Below are 13,692 nucleotides of genomic sequence, written 5' to 3'. Positions count from 1 at the left end.
AGTCCGGACTCTCGATTATACTGATCAATGATCTTGAAGGATAAAAATATATTTGCTGCGATATTTTGCAAATACAAACGAAAATACGTAACTTTCGGTTTTAGCGCCTACATTCTTTGTGCGAATATGCCTGCAATAATGCACGCGCTTTGCTATGGCAGATGTAAACTTTGATTGAGGTGTTCGCGTTGCTTCTTGAATACAATATGATTTAAAATCAATAATTAAACACACAATTTTAACAAAATCTGAAATACTCACATTCCTTTAGTTATATTGCAGAAGTCCATCCTTCTTTCCTTTTGTCCAGCAAAGTGATCAATTACACGTTCGTTGAAACCAGCGCCGGACAACAATTTCTTTCCGATTGAACACATGGCAAAGGTACTAGTCTATAATAAACAAGGGACGACACAAAATAGGCCGACGAAAAATACGATCAAAAAGAACAAGGTGGCTGGACACAGAATTGGGACTATTTTTCCCTATATTTCCCTAAATCAAAAACGAGCACTGTTGAGTAATTAAAATTGTCTTCTTGAATGTACACACAGCACTAAGAAACTTCTTAATCGGCAATTACACACAGTTAACTCCTCTAAAATGATGTCTGAACTCATTTCACTCCGTTCTTTCCGAGAGTCTTGCCGTTACTATCATACTATAAGGACGACTCAAGGGAGATAGAAGTCGTGGTCCACTAATGCTGATTCAGCTGAGGGACGAATTTAAGGTCAGCAAAGGCATTCAAGCAAACAGAAGACGTCACGGACCATCTCATTGAGTCTAAGATTCATATGTGGTAAACACACGAAACGCCAACGGGTCGCACTTGGAATAACCATGTCTTCGAAATAATTGCCATGATATAATAGAAAATAAATTCTAGATCGTAAAAGAAGACGACTCTGAGCCACAGATGGGAGCTGTAAGGATCTCCGCACCATGATATGAACTCTTCGAAGCCACTTAAATCAGACCCAAGTGGACATTTTCCGTCAGACAGCTACCGCTCTACCGCTGAGGAATTAGGTGAACATGAACTAATAGAACAAGGACGGCTAGAAAAATGATGAATCTACACACAAAAGGTGCATTGTACGCGGCACTTCTTGGCATTCATTGAATGACTCTATTTAAAGTCACGTTTTACGGGTTAAATCATGTTCAATCCTTCACCCTATCACGCACGCACCTATTTCTTAAATTATAAATCAGTGGGGAATGTTAACTGATTTTTCCCAATACTGCAGGCCTTTTGATAAATTCATCTGAAAAATAGGTTCCGCATTTCTAATCATCGGGAAGATATGAATACATTGTTAAGGCCTAAATATTATAATATTAGTTTCCCCAAGGTTCTTGAAATTCGTAATCATAACAGAACTGTGGCAAATACTCGAGAATAGTTTTCCTACGTCAATACGGCCTTTAACTGGTTGGATTTTATGTGTTCCGGAATTCAAACACCAAAAAACGCAAGCATAATGAGATAATTTATTTTCTGTAGCAATACCTACCAGTAATTAAAAATTAAAATCGTATAGCTACACCCAGTACAGTGACCATTCTGATTCCGTAGGTCCCTTTTCTGTGGCAGCACCAAGTAGACGCCAGATCATACGCCCGCCGGCCTGCGCAGCGATGTCAACTCACACGTCGCTCTGCGCATTCTCGGACGACGCGACGTCCCAAGACTTCTATAAGACACAACGTTAGACGCGTCATAGCACCAGCGGGCCCCCACCACTACCACTCTCCATGTAACTGCATGGGGATGGATTGGGACGTTCTGGCCAGCGCCCTACGGCTACAAATACGAACTTCTCGCGCTATTTCTTTTCGTGTTTTTCCTACACTTTCGATGTATGCGACTGAAAAAACACTCTGATTAATTAGATGTATAATTATAAATCAATGGATATTATTTTTTTTACTTTTTAAAATATTTGGGAGGGGCGGCGTCCAAGAGTCCTTATGGGCAAGCCGCCACTGGTTATACATCGTCTGAGGTTACCAATGCATGCATGAGGCGCAGAGCTCAGGGAAACATGTCTTAACAATCACTTATTAAAACTGGTTAAGGTCGGAAAGTTTTCCTCGTTTGATAAGGTATTAATAATCCTTATTTAAGCCAAGCGCTACCAGCCAGCAGGGTTCTAGGCTACCCGCTAGCAGCCTGCGTCGTATTAGCGCTAAGCCTCGCCTCAAGGTCACCTCGCAGGGTGGCAACGGGAACCAGAAAAATGTCACGTGGAGAGACTTCCCGGCATTCATACTTAAGCGTCGCGTTTTCGCGCGCTTGAAATTTTTCACTTTTCATTTAATCGTGAAAAAAAGATATCGTCATTTAAAAATCTAAAAGCGTGAAATACGTACTCCAGGAGTAATAATCTTTCGATTTAGGCAATAAAAAAATAATAGGAAACCACCCTATTGCGCGAATGCATGAACGAAATTATGAAGGCCGTTTTACACGGAACACAGAATTGCGCAATCTGACGTACGTGCGAAGGCGCAATCAAAATTGCGTCGTGTAAAGCGGTGAATTTCTAGAACACATGCGAGAATGCGTGGATGCGAGACGGCAGAATAGCCCGTTCTAATTTCGTAGATGCATTCGCGCAATTCCACGCCATTTTAAGGCCGTTTTACACGGTACACGGAACTGCGCAATCTGACGTACATGCGAAGGCACAATCAAAATTGCGTCGTGTAAAGCGGTGAATTGCTAGAACGCATGCGAGAATGCGTGGATGCGACACGTCAAAATAGCCCCTGTTCTAATTTCGTTCATGCATTCGCGCAATTCCGCGCCATTTTAGAAATTAATGCAGCTCTTACCTGCGCAATTCCGTGACCCGTGTAAAACGGCCTTAAGAGGTGCTATTTTGCCATCTCAAGTCCATGCATTCTCGCATTCGTTCCAGCAATTCACCGCTTTACACGACTTAATTTTGATTGCCCTTTCGCAAACACGTCAGATTGTGCAACCACGCGCCCTGCGTAAAACGGCCTTCAGAGACACTCCTTTGGCTCGCATAGAAACCTGAGAAATAAGCTGAAAGTTCTGCCCCAGGTAGCTTTCCTAGCAGAGGTCTCATGATCACTCTCACATAAAAAATCCTGCGGTGCGACTTCCTGTCCGAACTTGGTGGGAAAGATCCAAAATCCTGGCCTGATGTGTTTCACACATCAATGCCTCAGCGTGGGGTGGACTCTACCATCACTGTTCGAACTGTAAGAGCCAAATATAGCAACTGAATGCAATCAACTCTACATTCATGAGCGGCATTGAGTGCCGGCGGTTTTTTTCACACTGAAAAGCAGAGCACAACTCAACATTTCTATAGGCCGTTTTCTACGGGGCACGTTATTGCGCATGTTAGCACTATTTTGCCGTCTTGCATGTACGCATTCTCGCGTGTGTTCAAGCAATTCATCGATTTCAACTTCGTACATACGTCACATTGCTCTATGAAGTGACCTGTGTAAAACGGCCTTATGGAGCCTTTGTTGCTTAACATTGCCTCTTAGAGATCTGTTTTCACCATATTCTTAAGAAAAGATTGACCTGTGCAGTTATCATGGACGCTACTCATATCAGGGTTAACGTTGAGGAAATACAACTTCCTTTATTATTTTTCAATATGCCGTCATACATCTCGTAAAAGTATGCAATGTGGTACTTTGTCTTCGTATGAAATCAGCATGCCAAACTGGATTCATGAATTTTATGGAAAATATAAGAATAATACACAAACGCTTGTTTGGACTTTTTCTTTCCCAATGTCCCCATGGTGTAAGTGAACATACTCTAAGCATCGTGGGCTACTGGCCTCTTTGCAGACGTATTGCGGGCAGTCACCACAAGGGGTTACAATAAATTTTGGGGGATCCTGAAGCCCCCAAAGAACCACCCAAAATACCCCCCTGGCAACATACCAGTTTTGAGGCATGCAGCTATGCAATTTTCCTTCCTGCTTGGGAGAGTCTCTGCAGAAAGCATTGTGATATTAAAAAGATAAATGCAAGTCTACCAATGGTTTTCTTGTTTCAAATGAGGTGAAATGTTGAGGAAAACACACCAAATATTCCATATCTGCCAACTCTCCGATTGGACAAAAACCTTGATTAGGTTCATAAAATGGCAATTCTAGAATGATGATGGATTATTGAAGAAATTTGCGAGCAATCTAGAATGTTGTAAAGCTCTGTTCAGCAAATTTGGTCATTGTTTCAGGCACATGAAACCACAACAGCACATAAGTTTTTAGCAAAACATATAAAATTTTATTCTCTTTTTCCATGTCCCTAACCCATCAGATTAGGCTCTGTGCAATCTTCTCGCCACAGAAAATTAAGAGCAAGAAAGGACTTATGTTTCTACCATGTAGTAGCTATAAAGGAAAAATAATGAAGCAGCATAATTTCCATTGGCCATCACAAAAGACGAGTTTTAAAAATCTATTCAGGCATGGAAAAATCATGGATCAGACATACTGGATGTCTAATAAATAAGTATGATGGAGGGAATTACGATGAAGATAAGATTATTTTGCAACAAAATTATGTAAATGGCTTAATGGCTTAATGACTTAAATCCCAGTTATTTTTAGTATTCCTCAATAATGATTATACTCGCATCTAGTATTTCTACACTTTCTCCCTTCCACTCAGAATATGTTTGGGTTTTCTCAGAAATTTTCTACTACTCTGGTACAATCAATCGAGAAATACAAACGAAGTTTGCTGGTATTTGGCAGGGATATTCCAGAAATTTTACGGCCAGTATTTGAACAAAAAAAAAAGGGTTTTTGTTCCAACACATGCTATAATGACAGCCCACCAGTAAAAATTATTTCTTTGCATTTGCATCACCACAGTTGACCAAAATGTACTGTACATCTAATTCATTAAACAATGAGTATGAAGTATGTGAATTAAAAATTATTACATATATGTAACCCATTTACTGCCAAAGGGCTGATATATCGCCTCCCATTAGATGTGCTAAAACTTTCAAGGGCTGCACAACTTTTAATAACAATGATAATGAAATTGTTACTTTTTTCCTTCATAAAATATATTTAACCCTCATAATTCTCCTATGACTTTCAGCCCCAGACATATCTTCAGCAATTAATTTAAAAACAAGAAATCTTGTAGACTTCTTCAAAACAACCTTGGCAGTCTGCACACATCACACACTAACTGAGATGTCAGTAACAGGGTTCCCACTCAAACTAAATTATAAAATTCACGTTTTTTTCAGGTTTTCACGGTCTAAATGGCGTCAAATTCACGGTCTGTTGATAAGCCATTTTAGGTAGAAATATTGATGACGTACGTTAACTAAAAATTTATCAACTGCGACAGGCGCCGTGAATTCAAACGTAGCAATGAAAGTGCTATTTCTCATGACGTCACTTATCGATATCAAAATTTAGGTGAAGCTTAAGGTTGTGATTGGAAAAATGGAGTGAGCAGTGAGGTAGGGAAGTAAAGAAGTGTCTGATTTTTCTCCAGGGTTAATGAACACCTTGTTTGCCAGTCTTCCAATCACAGGCTCAAGATCAATGTGTCGTCATGGCACAAGGACCAATAAATGCACTTCGAATATACGCGTGGAGATAAATGTGTGGACAGTGTCTGTATGTGGCTCAGCCTTGAAACATGATTGAAATATCTTTTTTTTCTTTTGATCTGTCAATTGTATTTCTTTTCCTATAAGTTGGAGAGATTTTTAAGGTTTAATGATGAAATTCACGGCTATTTCCAGGTTTTTTCACAGTAGACGAAATTCACGGCTAATTCACGGTTTTTAGGTTTTCACGGTTGAGTGGGAACCCTGAGTAATAAGTGTAACAAGAATCATATCCAATTAAACAATACTAGGCGATGTTCTAGAATACGCACGTTGGTACAGGTGAATAATATGCATACTTCCTATAATGCTTTTATTTTTAGTTCCACTGGCATACACTTTTCAAACAATGGGAAAACTTCGAAGACAATTATAACTTTATCGGTGGTCAAAATTCACGGCCACTTCGTATTTGATTATCGCAATAAAAATTAATAACAATAAATGGCAGTTCACATTTTGATGCAAACCAAACCACTTTTTTCTGGGAATTAACACATGATCAGTATAAATGCTTGGTGATCTAACATGTTCACAGGCACAAAAAAAACACAACAGGAAGACAAGAGCTGCTGTGCAATCGTTGATGGTATAATTTGCACTTCATAGATTTAAACGAGGTTGTAAGCCTCTAGAAAAATCATTCTAATACTACATTAAATTAGGGATTCTTTTTTAAAATATTACAAACATTTTTCCAAGCAATTTCTTGCTTCTTTAACTTAAAAGTTGATTTTTTTTACAGCCTAAAACTATCAGTCACTCAAAAATCCACAACCATCAAAGCAACAAGGTTCGTAACGAAGACAATTGGAGATCTCCATTACGTAAATTCACCATAAAATACATAAATTATTAAAGAATCCACACATATAGAATGAAAGATTGCTAGCATAATAAAAAACAGTCTTGAGATATGTTTTGGCTTTGCTTTCCTAAAAAGTTTTAACAAAATACTTGATGCAAGTGTCTCCTTTTCCGTTGGCTTGCTCACTAAGAAAAAGGAATAAATGTTAAGATTGTTGAGAAGGCAGAAAAGTTAAAGTGCAAGATTGAAAATTTGAAATGAACAATGCATTTTGATCCCCCCAGATATAAGACTTAACAACACCACATTGTAATGAATGTATAAATATTTACATCTATCAATTTTCAGCAAAAGCATTTTACCATACATTTTATACATATAATATTTTTAATATATATTAATATATTTCTTTATTTTTCTGTTTTTTCCACCCAAAAGATACTTTTGGTTGGAGCCGTTTTCACTTCTCTTTTAAAACATACAAACTTTTTTTCTTTATATAGCTCCCCAATGCTTCCATAACAAGCACACATACAATTCACCGGCCTTGATAGTACAACAAGGGAGCAGGAAGATGAAATGCAAGAAGAGACGAGAAAATTCATGGCTTTCCATCGACCACTGGAAGCTGATTAGAACGCACCATTGCCATGCTGCAAGCCATGCTGTAAGACAACACATCGTAAATAAGCACCAGAAAGCAAATAATGTAATTTTTTTTTTGTCCCTAAAAATATGCAAAAATAGGCTACGTTAAAATTCAGCCATTCTAATGATAAACATTGACCAAGAATATTTTGGATTATTATGCTCATAAAGCCATGATCATGCCTCATTCATAGATGTTTCAATTACAGTAGAGCTTTATGCTACAGTAGAGCAACAATATCAATCATGGGTAATTTTGGAAGCCACTGGAGACTTGGAGGCTACGTGCTAGGCTTAAATTTCTTGCATGATTACAAAATAGGACTCTTGGAGCCAGCTTTATAATTCCCAGTTACAATTTTGAGGAATGTGAAAACCAGGGTTAACGAGGTCTTCCATTTAAGGTCAACAATTCAACTAAATGCCATTCTTAACTACTTATTTTTAGCGTAAATTTAAAATATTTTCTTGATAAGCCTTCATCTTCCAGGTACACATTGCGTTGGTTGACTTATACTCGATCATTAAAAGTAACCGATGCGACGTATTGCCCAGAAGATGGACCCTGACAGTAGACGTCGCGGAAGACAGCAGCATAATTTTCATGATAAGGTTAGGTCAGTAAGGTGTTCCAGTTAATGCTAGCAAGATACTATAAATCTAGTCATTTAAGTTGGCATCATCTGCATACATGAAAAAATCATGAGTAGTGAATTGTACCGATCATTATTGTTAAGTGGGAAGAGAAAAAGTCTCCGGATGGAACCTTCGACAAAATCCTCAAAGAATTATCATTTCCTCATATATTCACTGGAAACTGTTACACATTGTTTACTATTTAAGTCAAAAAATGCTGGAAGAAGGCTAGAAAGCATAAAATCTGAGGTTGAACTCAAAGGATCAATTGAACATCTACTCCCACGACCAGCAGATTTATGACCACTCAGAGTTACGACCACACGAAGTATTAAAAATGAGTATTGAAAAACCCCATGATTTCCCACATAAAATGAAAATTGCCCACACATAGCGACGATGTGTTCGACATTATGTTTTATTTTTATTTACATCTCTCACCACATCTTAATTAAAATTATTAGGAAGTGCAATATAATCCTATTCCTAAAGAGTATACACCTATAATTCTCCATGCTTAAGTCCTCGACATACAAACAAGATGCGATCTGAGATCTTGTTCGTAAGTTGAATTCGTTGGTTAATTAAAAAACCTAAGCAAGGCATCATAGAGTTTAGTTACCTTGCAGAATACAATAGTGTAGTACAAATTTGCATTAACTCACAATGGTGAAAAACTTATCTTGCTGCACGGGATACACGGCTAGAGCAGAAAAGACTTAGCTGCCTGCAGTAAAGAATAATGAGCATAATGTTGAACAGTTCCCAACTTCACAACGGTTTAACTGATACTTCATTTAGCCTGTGCCAAAAAATTAAGTTTCTCTACATTACACTGAGTATAGTCGCCGAACCTCAAAGGCACCACATTTGAAATTCCAGGCATGCTTAAATTTTTTTTAATGTTTGTACCTCTGAAAGTTCATAAGTCGAATATTCGTATGTTGAGGACTTATTGTAATTCAAATTAGGTCATGGGATTTCAGGATAACCTCTTGGAATATAGCTTAGCAGGGATTGTGTATAAAAAGTGCAAGTACTTAGAAGAGTGAATCCAAATCAGGTAGCACAGCTAGGCTAGATATTGGCCTGTAGATACTTTAATACCTGCATAAGTCATTTCTGACTCATGACCAATCAAACCTACAACCAAGTCTACCGACCGCATCCTATTCGTAAGTCCTCCCCAAGGCCTTACCTTTTGGAGGGGAGTACCGCTACATTCAAACATAAGAATGAGTTCACTTACCCTCATAGGGCAAAAAGGGATGCCGCTTCCTCTTCCCCACCCTCCTTTTGCCTCCTCCTTGCACCCTGAACACCAGATGCTGTACTACCGGCCACACCACCGCCAATGGCACCCACACCGGCAGGGACCGAAGGTAAGGCCTCAGCAGCCGCTGCCCTCTCTGCCAGGAACCTTTCAAACTCACTACTGGTTAACGATTCCTCTGCAACCTCCGCCTGATGGTGGCATTAATGAAAAGTACAACTGTTACTTATATACCTTCCAACTAGAACATGGGCGCCAGAGGGGTGGTGCAAGGGGATGTACTTGCAAGCAGGGGTGCAGCTAGGAATTAAGGCTAGGGGGGGTTTCAGGCGCAACTAATACTGGGGTGCTTAGGGTATTGCATACCCACCAGGGTTAGCGGGAAGTGCGGAGGCCTTCCGCTGGAAAAAAATTAAGATAAATGGTTCAAAATGGTAATTTTTACGGCCTTCTGAGGGATATTTTATTAATCCTCACACTATTCCATAAACAATAGTAATCCAATTAAGTAAAATAGATTTAACTTAAAAATTTCTGTGAGCTCTGGGGGGGGGGGGGGTTTATCCCCCAAAACCCCCCCTTGCTGCGCCACTGCTTGCAAGCCCTTAGCTCATGAAAAATTTCGGGCATTTATTGTGCTGACTACACTTGTAATTTCAGTAGTAACACTGTATTTTAGATAAGGAAAACATTACAAATAAGATAAACTAAAAAAGACCCTTTCAACGAAACTACATTGGTTTTACTTTTTAAACAAAAGCTTCACTGCCACACCTGACAAGATAACGCCCCAGGAGTGGCATTGAATGCACCCCCTGACAATTTTTCTACTAGCGCCCATGAACTAGAATTTTATTTTTTGGTGCACAACTACATACTGTATTTACCCATAGAAGCCGCGCACCTTATTTCCGGAAATACCGGTTAAAAATATGGGGGTGTGCGGCTTACACGAATCCCATAAATTTTAATTTAAGCCACGTTCCATTTTCCCTCAAATTCCTATCGTTTATTTCTCCAAAGTTTAGCATTGAAACTAGGAAACCTTCGCAGGAATTACATTTCTAACATTATTTAACCTTATTAATCATGGAAACGTAAATTTATCAATTTATCAACAAATCACGAGTTCTTATATTAGACCGTACTGAAAAGGCGTTAGGAAGTTTTTTATTCCTTACGAGCTGGCCCAAATATAGGGGTGTGCGGAATACATGAGGGCACGGCTTACATAAGTAAATACGGTATTTTATTGAGCATGAAAAAAGCAGAGTTTGGGCAAATGAATGGAGTAAAGCATGCTATTGCACCATAAGAACTAGCCTGATAAGCTTTAGTGCCCCTACAAAAAAAGGTAATACAGTAAATTCCAGTTATTACGCGCCTCACTTTACCGCGGTTTCGGATATACCGCGGGTCTCACCATGTCCCCTGAGATGATTACATTGGCCTTTTTTTTGAGGTCGGTAACTTTGTGGCGAATTTTATCTCGGCGTGACTACCGACGCGTCGCAACTTCAAGCGACTGTATTAACGCGGTTGGCGACGTATTCCATATATTGTTTCGTAGCCATAAAAAAACTCGGTAATGCCTGATCGGTCATTGTGTCTTGTGAACTCGAGCTGAAAAGTGTGTTGCACGGCTATAATCATTTTCGAGATTCTGGGAGATTGAGATAAATCTCATTCGTACGTTCGCACCGCGGCGCTCAAACCAAGGTAGGTACTCAATGCCCACAGGCTTCGAGCATTTAATAATGAATGGGCTGTTTTACCTTTGTCTTAATATGAATATGAAAATTACTTTTTTACGAAAATTTTCATTGATTTTACGGTTAAAACGATGTCTGCCAAAAGGAAAACTTACACAATAAAAGAAAAGTTGGGCATAATCGACAGAGTGAAACGCGGTGATTCAAAATCAAGTTTATTCAGGGAGTTTGGTGTTCCTGAAGGAACTATTCGTGGTTGGATGAAAGAAGAAGATAAATTACGATCATTTGTTGATCAAGTGGATGACGAAATAGGACTTGATAGAAAAAAGGCTAGATTGAGTGCTGCTGGTGATGTGGATGAATGTTTGTTTACGTGGTTTGTTCAGAAGCGCAGTGAAGGTGTTCCATTATCCGGTCCACTTTTACAAGCACAGGCAATTAAATTAAATAAACAAATTGGTGGTGCTCATGATTTTGTTGCTTCTGCTGGCTGGCTATCGAGGTCGAAAATTCGCCACGGGATAGCGCAAGTTAACATGCAAGGAGAATCTCGTTCCAGTGACAGTGAAGCAGCTAGAGAATTCTGAGGGACTTTACGCAAGATGATTGATGAGGGTGAGTACAATGAAGAGCAATTATATAACTGCGATGAAACCGCTCTCTACTACAGATTGCTTCCAACAAAATCACTTGATATTAAGAAGTCGGCAAATAAATCCGGAATAAAAATGAGCAAAGAAAGAGTGACTTTATTACTGTGCGCGAACAAATCAGGAAGTCACAAGTTAAAACCTCTGTGTATTGGTAAAAATCGAAGTCCTCGGTGCTTCAAGCACGTTAATATGACAGCACTACCCATAAATTACAAAAACAGTCAGAATGCCTGGATGACTCGAGACATTTTTTTATCTTGGTTCAATGAAGATTTTGTTCCATCGGTTAAGAGCCACTTAAGATCAAAAAAGTTAGAAGAGAAGGCTCTACTTCTGTTAGATAACTGTCCGGTCCATCCGTCTTCTGAGCTCTTGATATCGAGGGATGGCAAAATAGTGGCTTCGTTTTTACCAAAAAATACGACAGCTCTTATTCAGCCCATGGATCAAGGGATAATTAGAGCATTTAAAGCCCATTATCGGCGGGAATTGCTCACTAGTGTCATAAATTCAGAACTGCAGGTACAAGAATATCTGAAAACAGTCACCCTGAAAAATATGGCTTATAATATTGGATTGGCATGGAAGAAAATAACTTCCGCTACAATCCTAAATTGCTGGTCAAAGTGCGAGTATACAGCGGGCGATAGCATGGAAGACGAAGACGAGTTTTTGGGTTTCACGGAAGAGGACGCACGTGAAGCTTCAGATGTTCTTTCTAATAAACTATTTGTGAGTGATCTCGAGGCCTGGGTTCGCGAAGACGAGGAAACTCCTGTATCTGCTTATAAGAGTGACGAAGAAATTGTGGCTGTAGTCCAGAGCCGCGCAAAAACAGCTGCATCATCGGAAGATGAGAGCGAGAATGAAGAAGACGAATGTGAGGTCGAGATGCCAAAAATTGGCCATTTATTACATAATATAAGTGAATTGATTGGAGGGACAAAGTAATTGCGATAGTATTCATCTGTTGCACTTGCAAAGCATAAAAAATTACGTGACAAAGAAACGCCATCAACTATCGCGGCAAAAGAAAATATCCGAGTATTTTAGTAACTCCCGTTAAAGTAGAGCGTCTAAATCATAAAATAAATATTTTAATAATGTATTACGCAATAAAATTGGCTATAAAAACTACCTTTAATGGTTTTTTTTATTGCTTCCCACGTATTTTCCCGTTATAACGCGGTTGTCCGATAACGCGGGTGTAAACTATGTCCCCCTAGACCTGCGTTATAACCGAATTTTACTGTAGTAATTAGAAGGGTTGCATTCAGCCTAATTTTCACATATATGGAGAGTAACAACTTCCAAAGCAATAATAATGCTGAGAAATTATGTACATAACTGAAATTGCTTGATGTGCCACATTGCGCAAAGTGGAGTCGTTAATTCCCTGCTTGCAACATTTGAATTTTACTCATAAATCGGTCTCTATGGGTAAACTTGTAATCCTACAGCCTTTTCGTTTGGACATGAATTTCATCAGTGTTAGCCTACTCTAGCCATTTCTGAGATGTGGATGAGCAAAGTAATTGCAATTGTAAAGGGAATGCTGTTGAATGCTCCCCCCTTAGTGACACCCAACAGATTATGGAAACAAACACCTATGGAGACCAATGCAAACCACGGCCATTTCTGTGAAAACATGACGACTTTAAATTCACCACTATGCCTACAAATTTGTGGTTTATTTAATGACAGTTACGGTTTTTTGATGCTTAAGAATTGACACAAAATTAACCAAATGAAATCAACTGATGTTGGTGTGCCTCGGTGGAACGAGGAGATATTCACGGTAGAACAAAAAAACAGAGTATAGTTCCGCAAACTTAAGTTGCTGTCTACTAATTTTGATGGCTATACACAGTGTCATTCTCAAGACAAACAGTCGACAGCAACATAAAGTTTGTGGAACTGTACTGTGTTTTTTTTTATATACCATGAAAAAATTAAACATTGCAGGCTACAAGTCAACACCCAAACACTCACTGAAGCTAATTTCTGGGTACATGACGGGGGAAGACAGTTGTGTTTAAAATTTTGTTCGGTTAGTCTCACTCCATTACGAAAATGTGCACAATATGTCACTTTTCCTTATATCGAAAAATATATTCTGACAGTTCACACACAGTTCTATTTTTCAGAGCAATAATCAAAGGTTAAGACCATCATGTTCCTATGGATATGTTTTCAGAAAACACCTTAGAACACTGACAAGAAGGTTGAGGTGCCTAATATCAGCTGACTAGCTATCACAAAAAGCACAAGAAATGCAGTGAACAAAGCCCGAGAACAAATACGTATAAGAA

At 39.0% G+C, this 13,692-nt stretch overlaps 1 protein-coding gene and 1 long non-coding RNA gene across 3 annotated transcripts in view; one reads left to right on the top strand and one right to left on the bottom strand.

Annotated features, from left to right (window-relative positions):
* Nucleotides 1-5,946: 5,946 nt before the first annotated feature.
* Nucleotides 5,947-13,692, bottom strand: part of LOC124168809 (TOM1-like protein 2) — a 29,183-nt gene continuing 21,437 nt past the window's right edge. For both annotated transcript variants that reach the window (XM_046547126.1, XM_046547127.1), the window contains 2 exons: nucleotides 8,989-9,203; nucleotides 5,947-7,120 (listed from right to left, as the gene is read on the bottom strand). In XM_046547126.1, coding sequence (XP_046403082.1) covers nucleotides 8,991-9,203 — 213 coding nt within the window. In that variant the 3' untranslated portion in view covers nucleotides 5,947-7,120; nucleotides 8,989-8,990. The remainder of the gene's footprint in view (nucleotides 7,121-8,988; nucleotides 9,204-13,692) is intronic.
* Nucleotides 10,053-13,262, top strand: LOC124168810. Its single transcript, XR_006866988.1, has 2 exons — nucleotides 10,053-10,374; nucleotides 12,636-13,262. It is a non-coding gene; the product is annotated as an uncharacterized LOC124168810 (long non-coding RNA).

This window comes from Ischnura elegans, chromosome 12 (assembly GCF_921293095.1).
Source record: "Ischnura elegans chromosome 12, ioIscEleg1.1, whole genome shotgun sequence".
Lineage (NCBI taxonomy): Eukaryota > Metazoa > Arthropoda > Insecta > Odonata > Coenagrionidae > Ischnura > Ischnura elegans.
The sequence above is the reverse complement of the archived record's forward strand: the minus strand, read 5'-3'. Positions and strand labels throughout refer to the sequence as shown.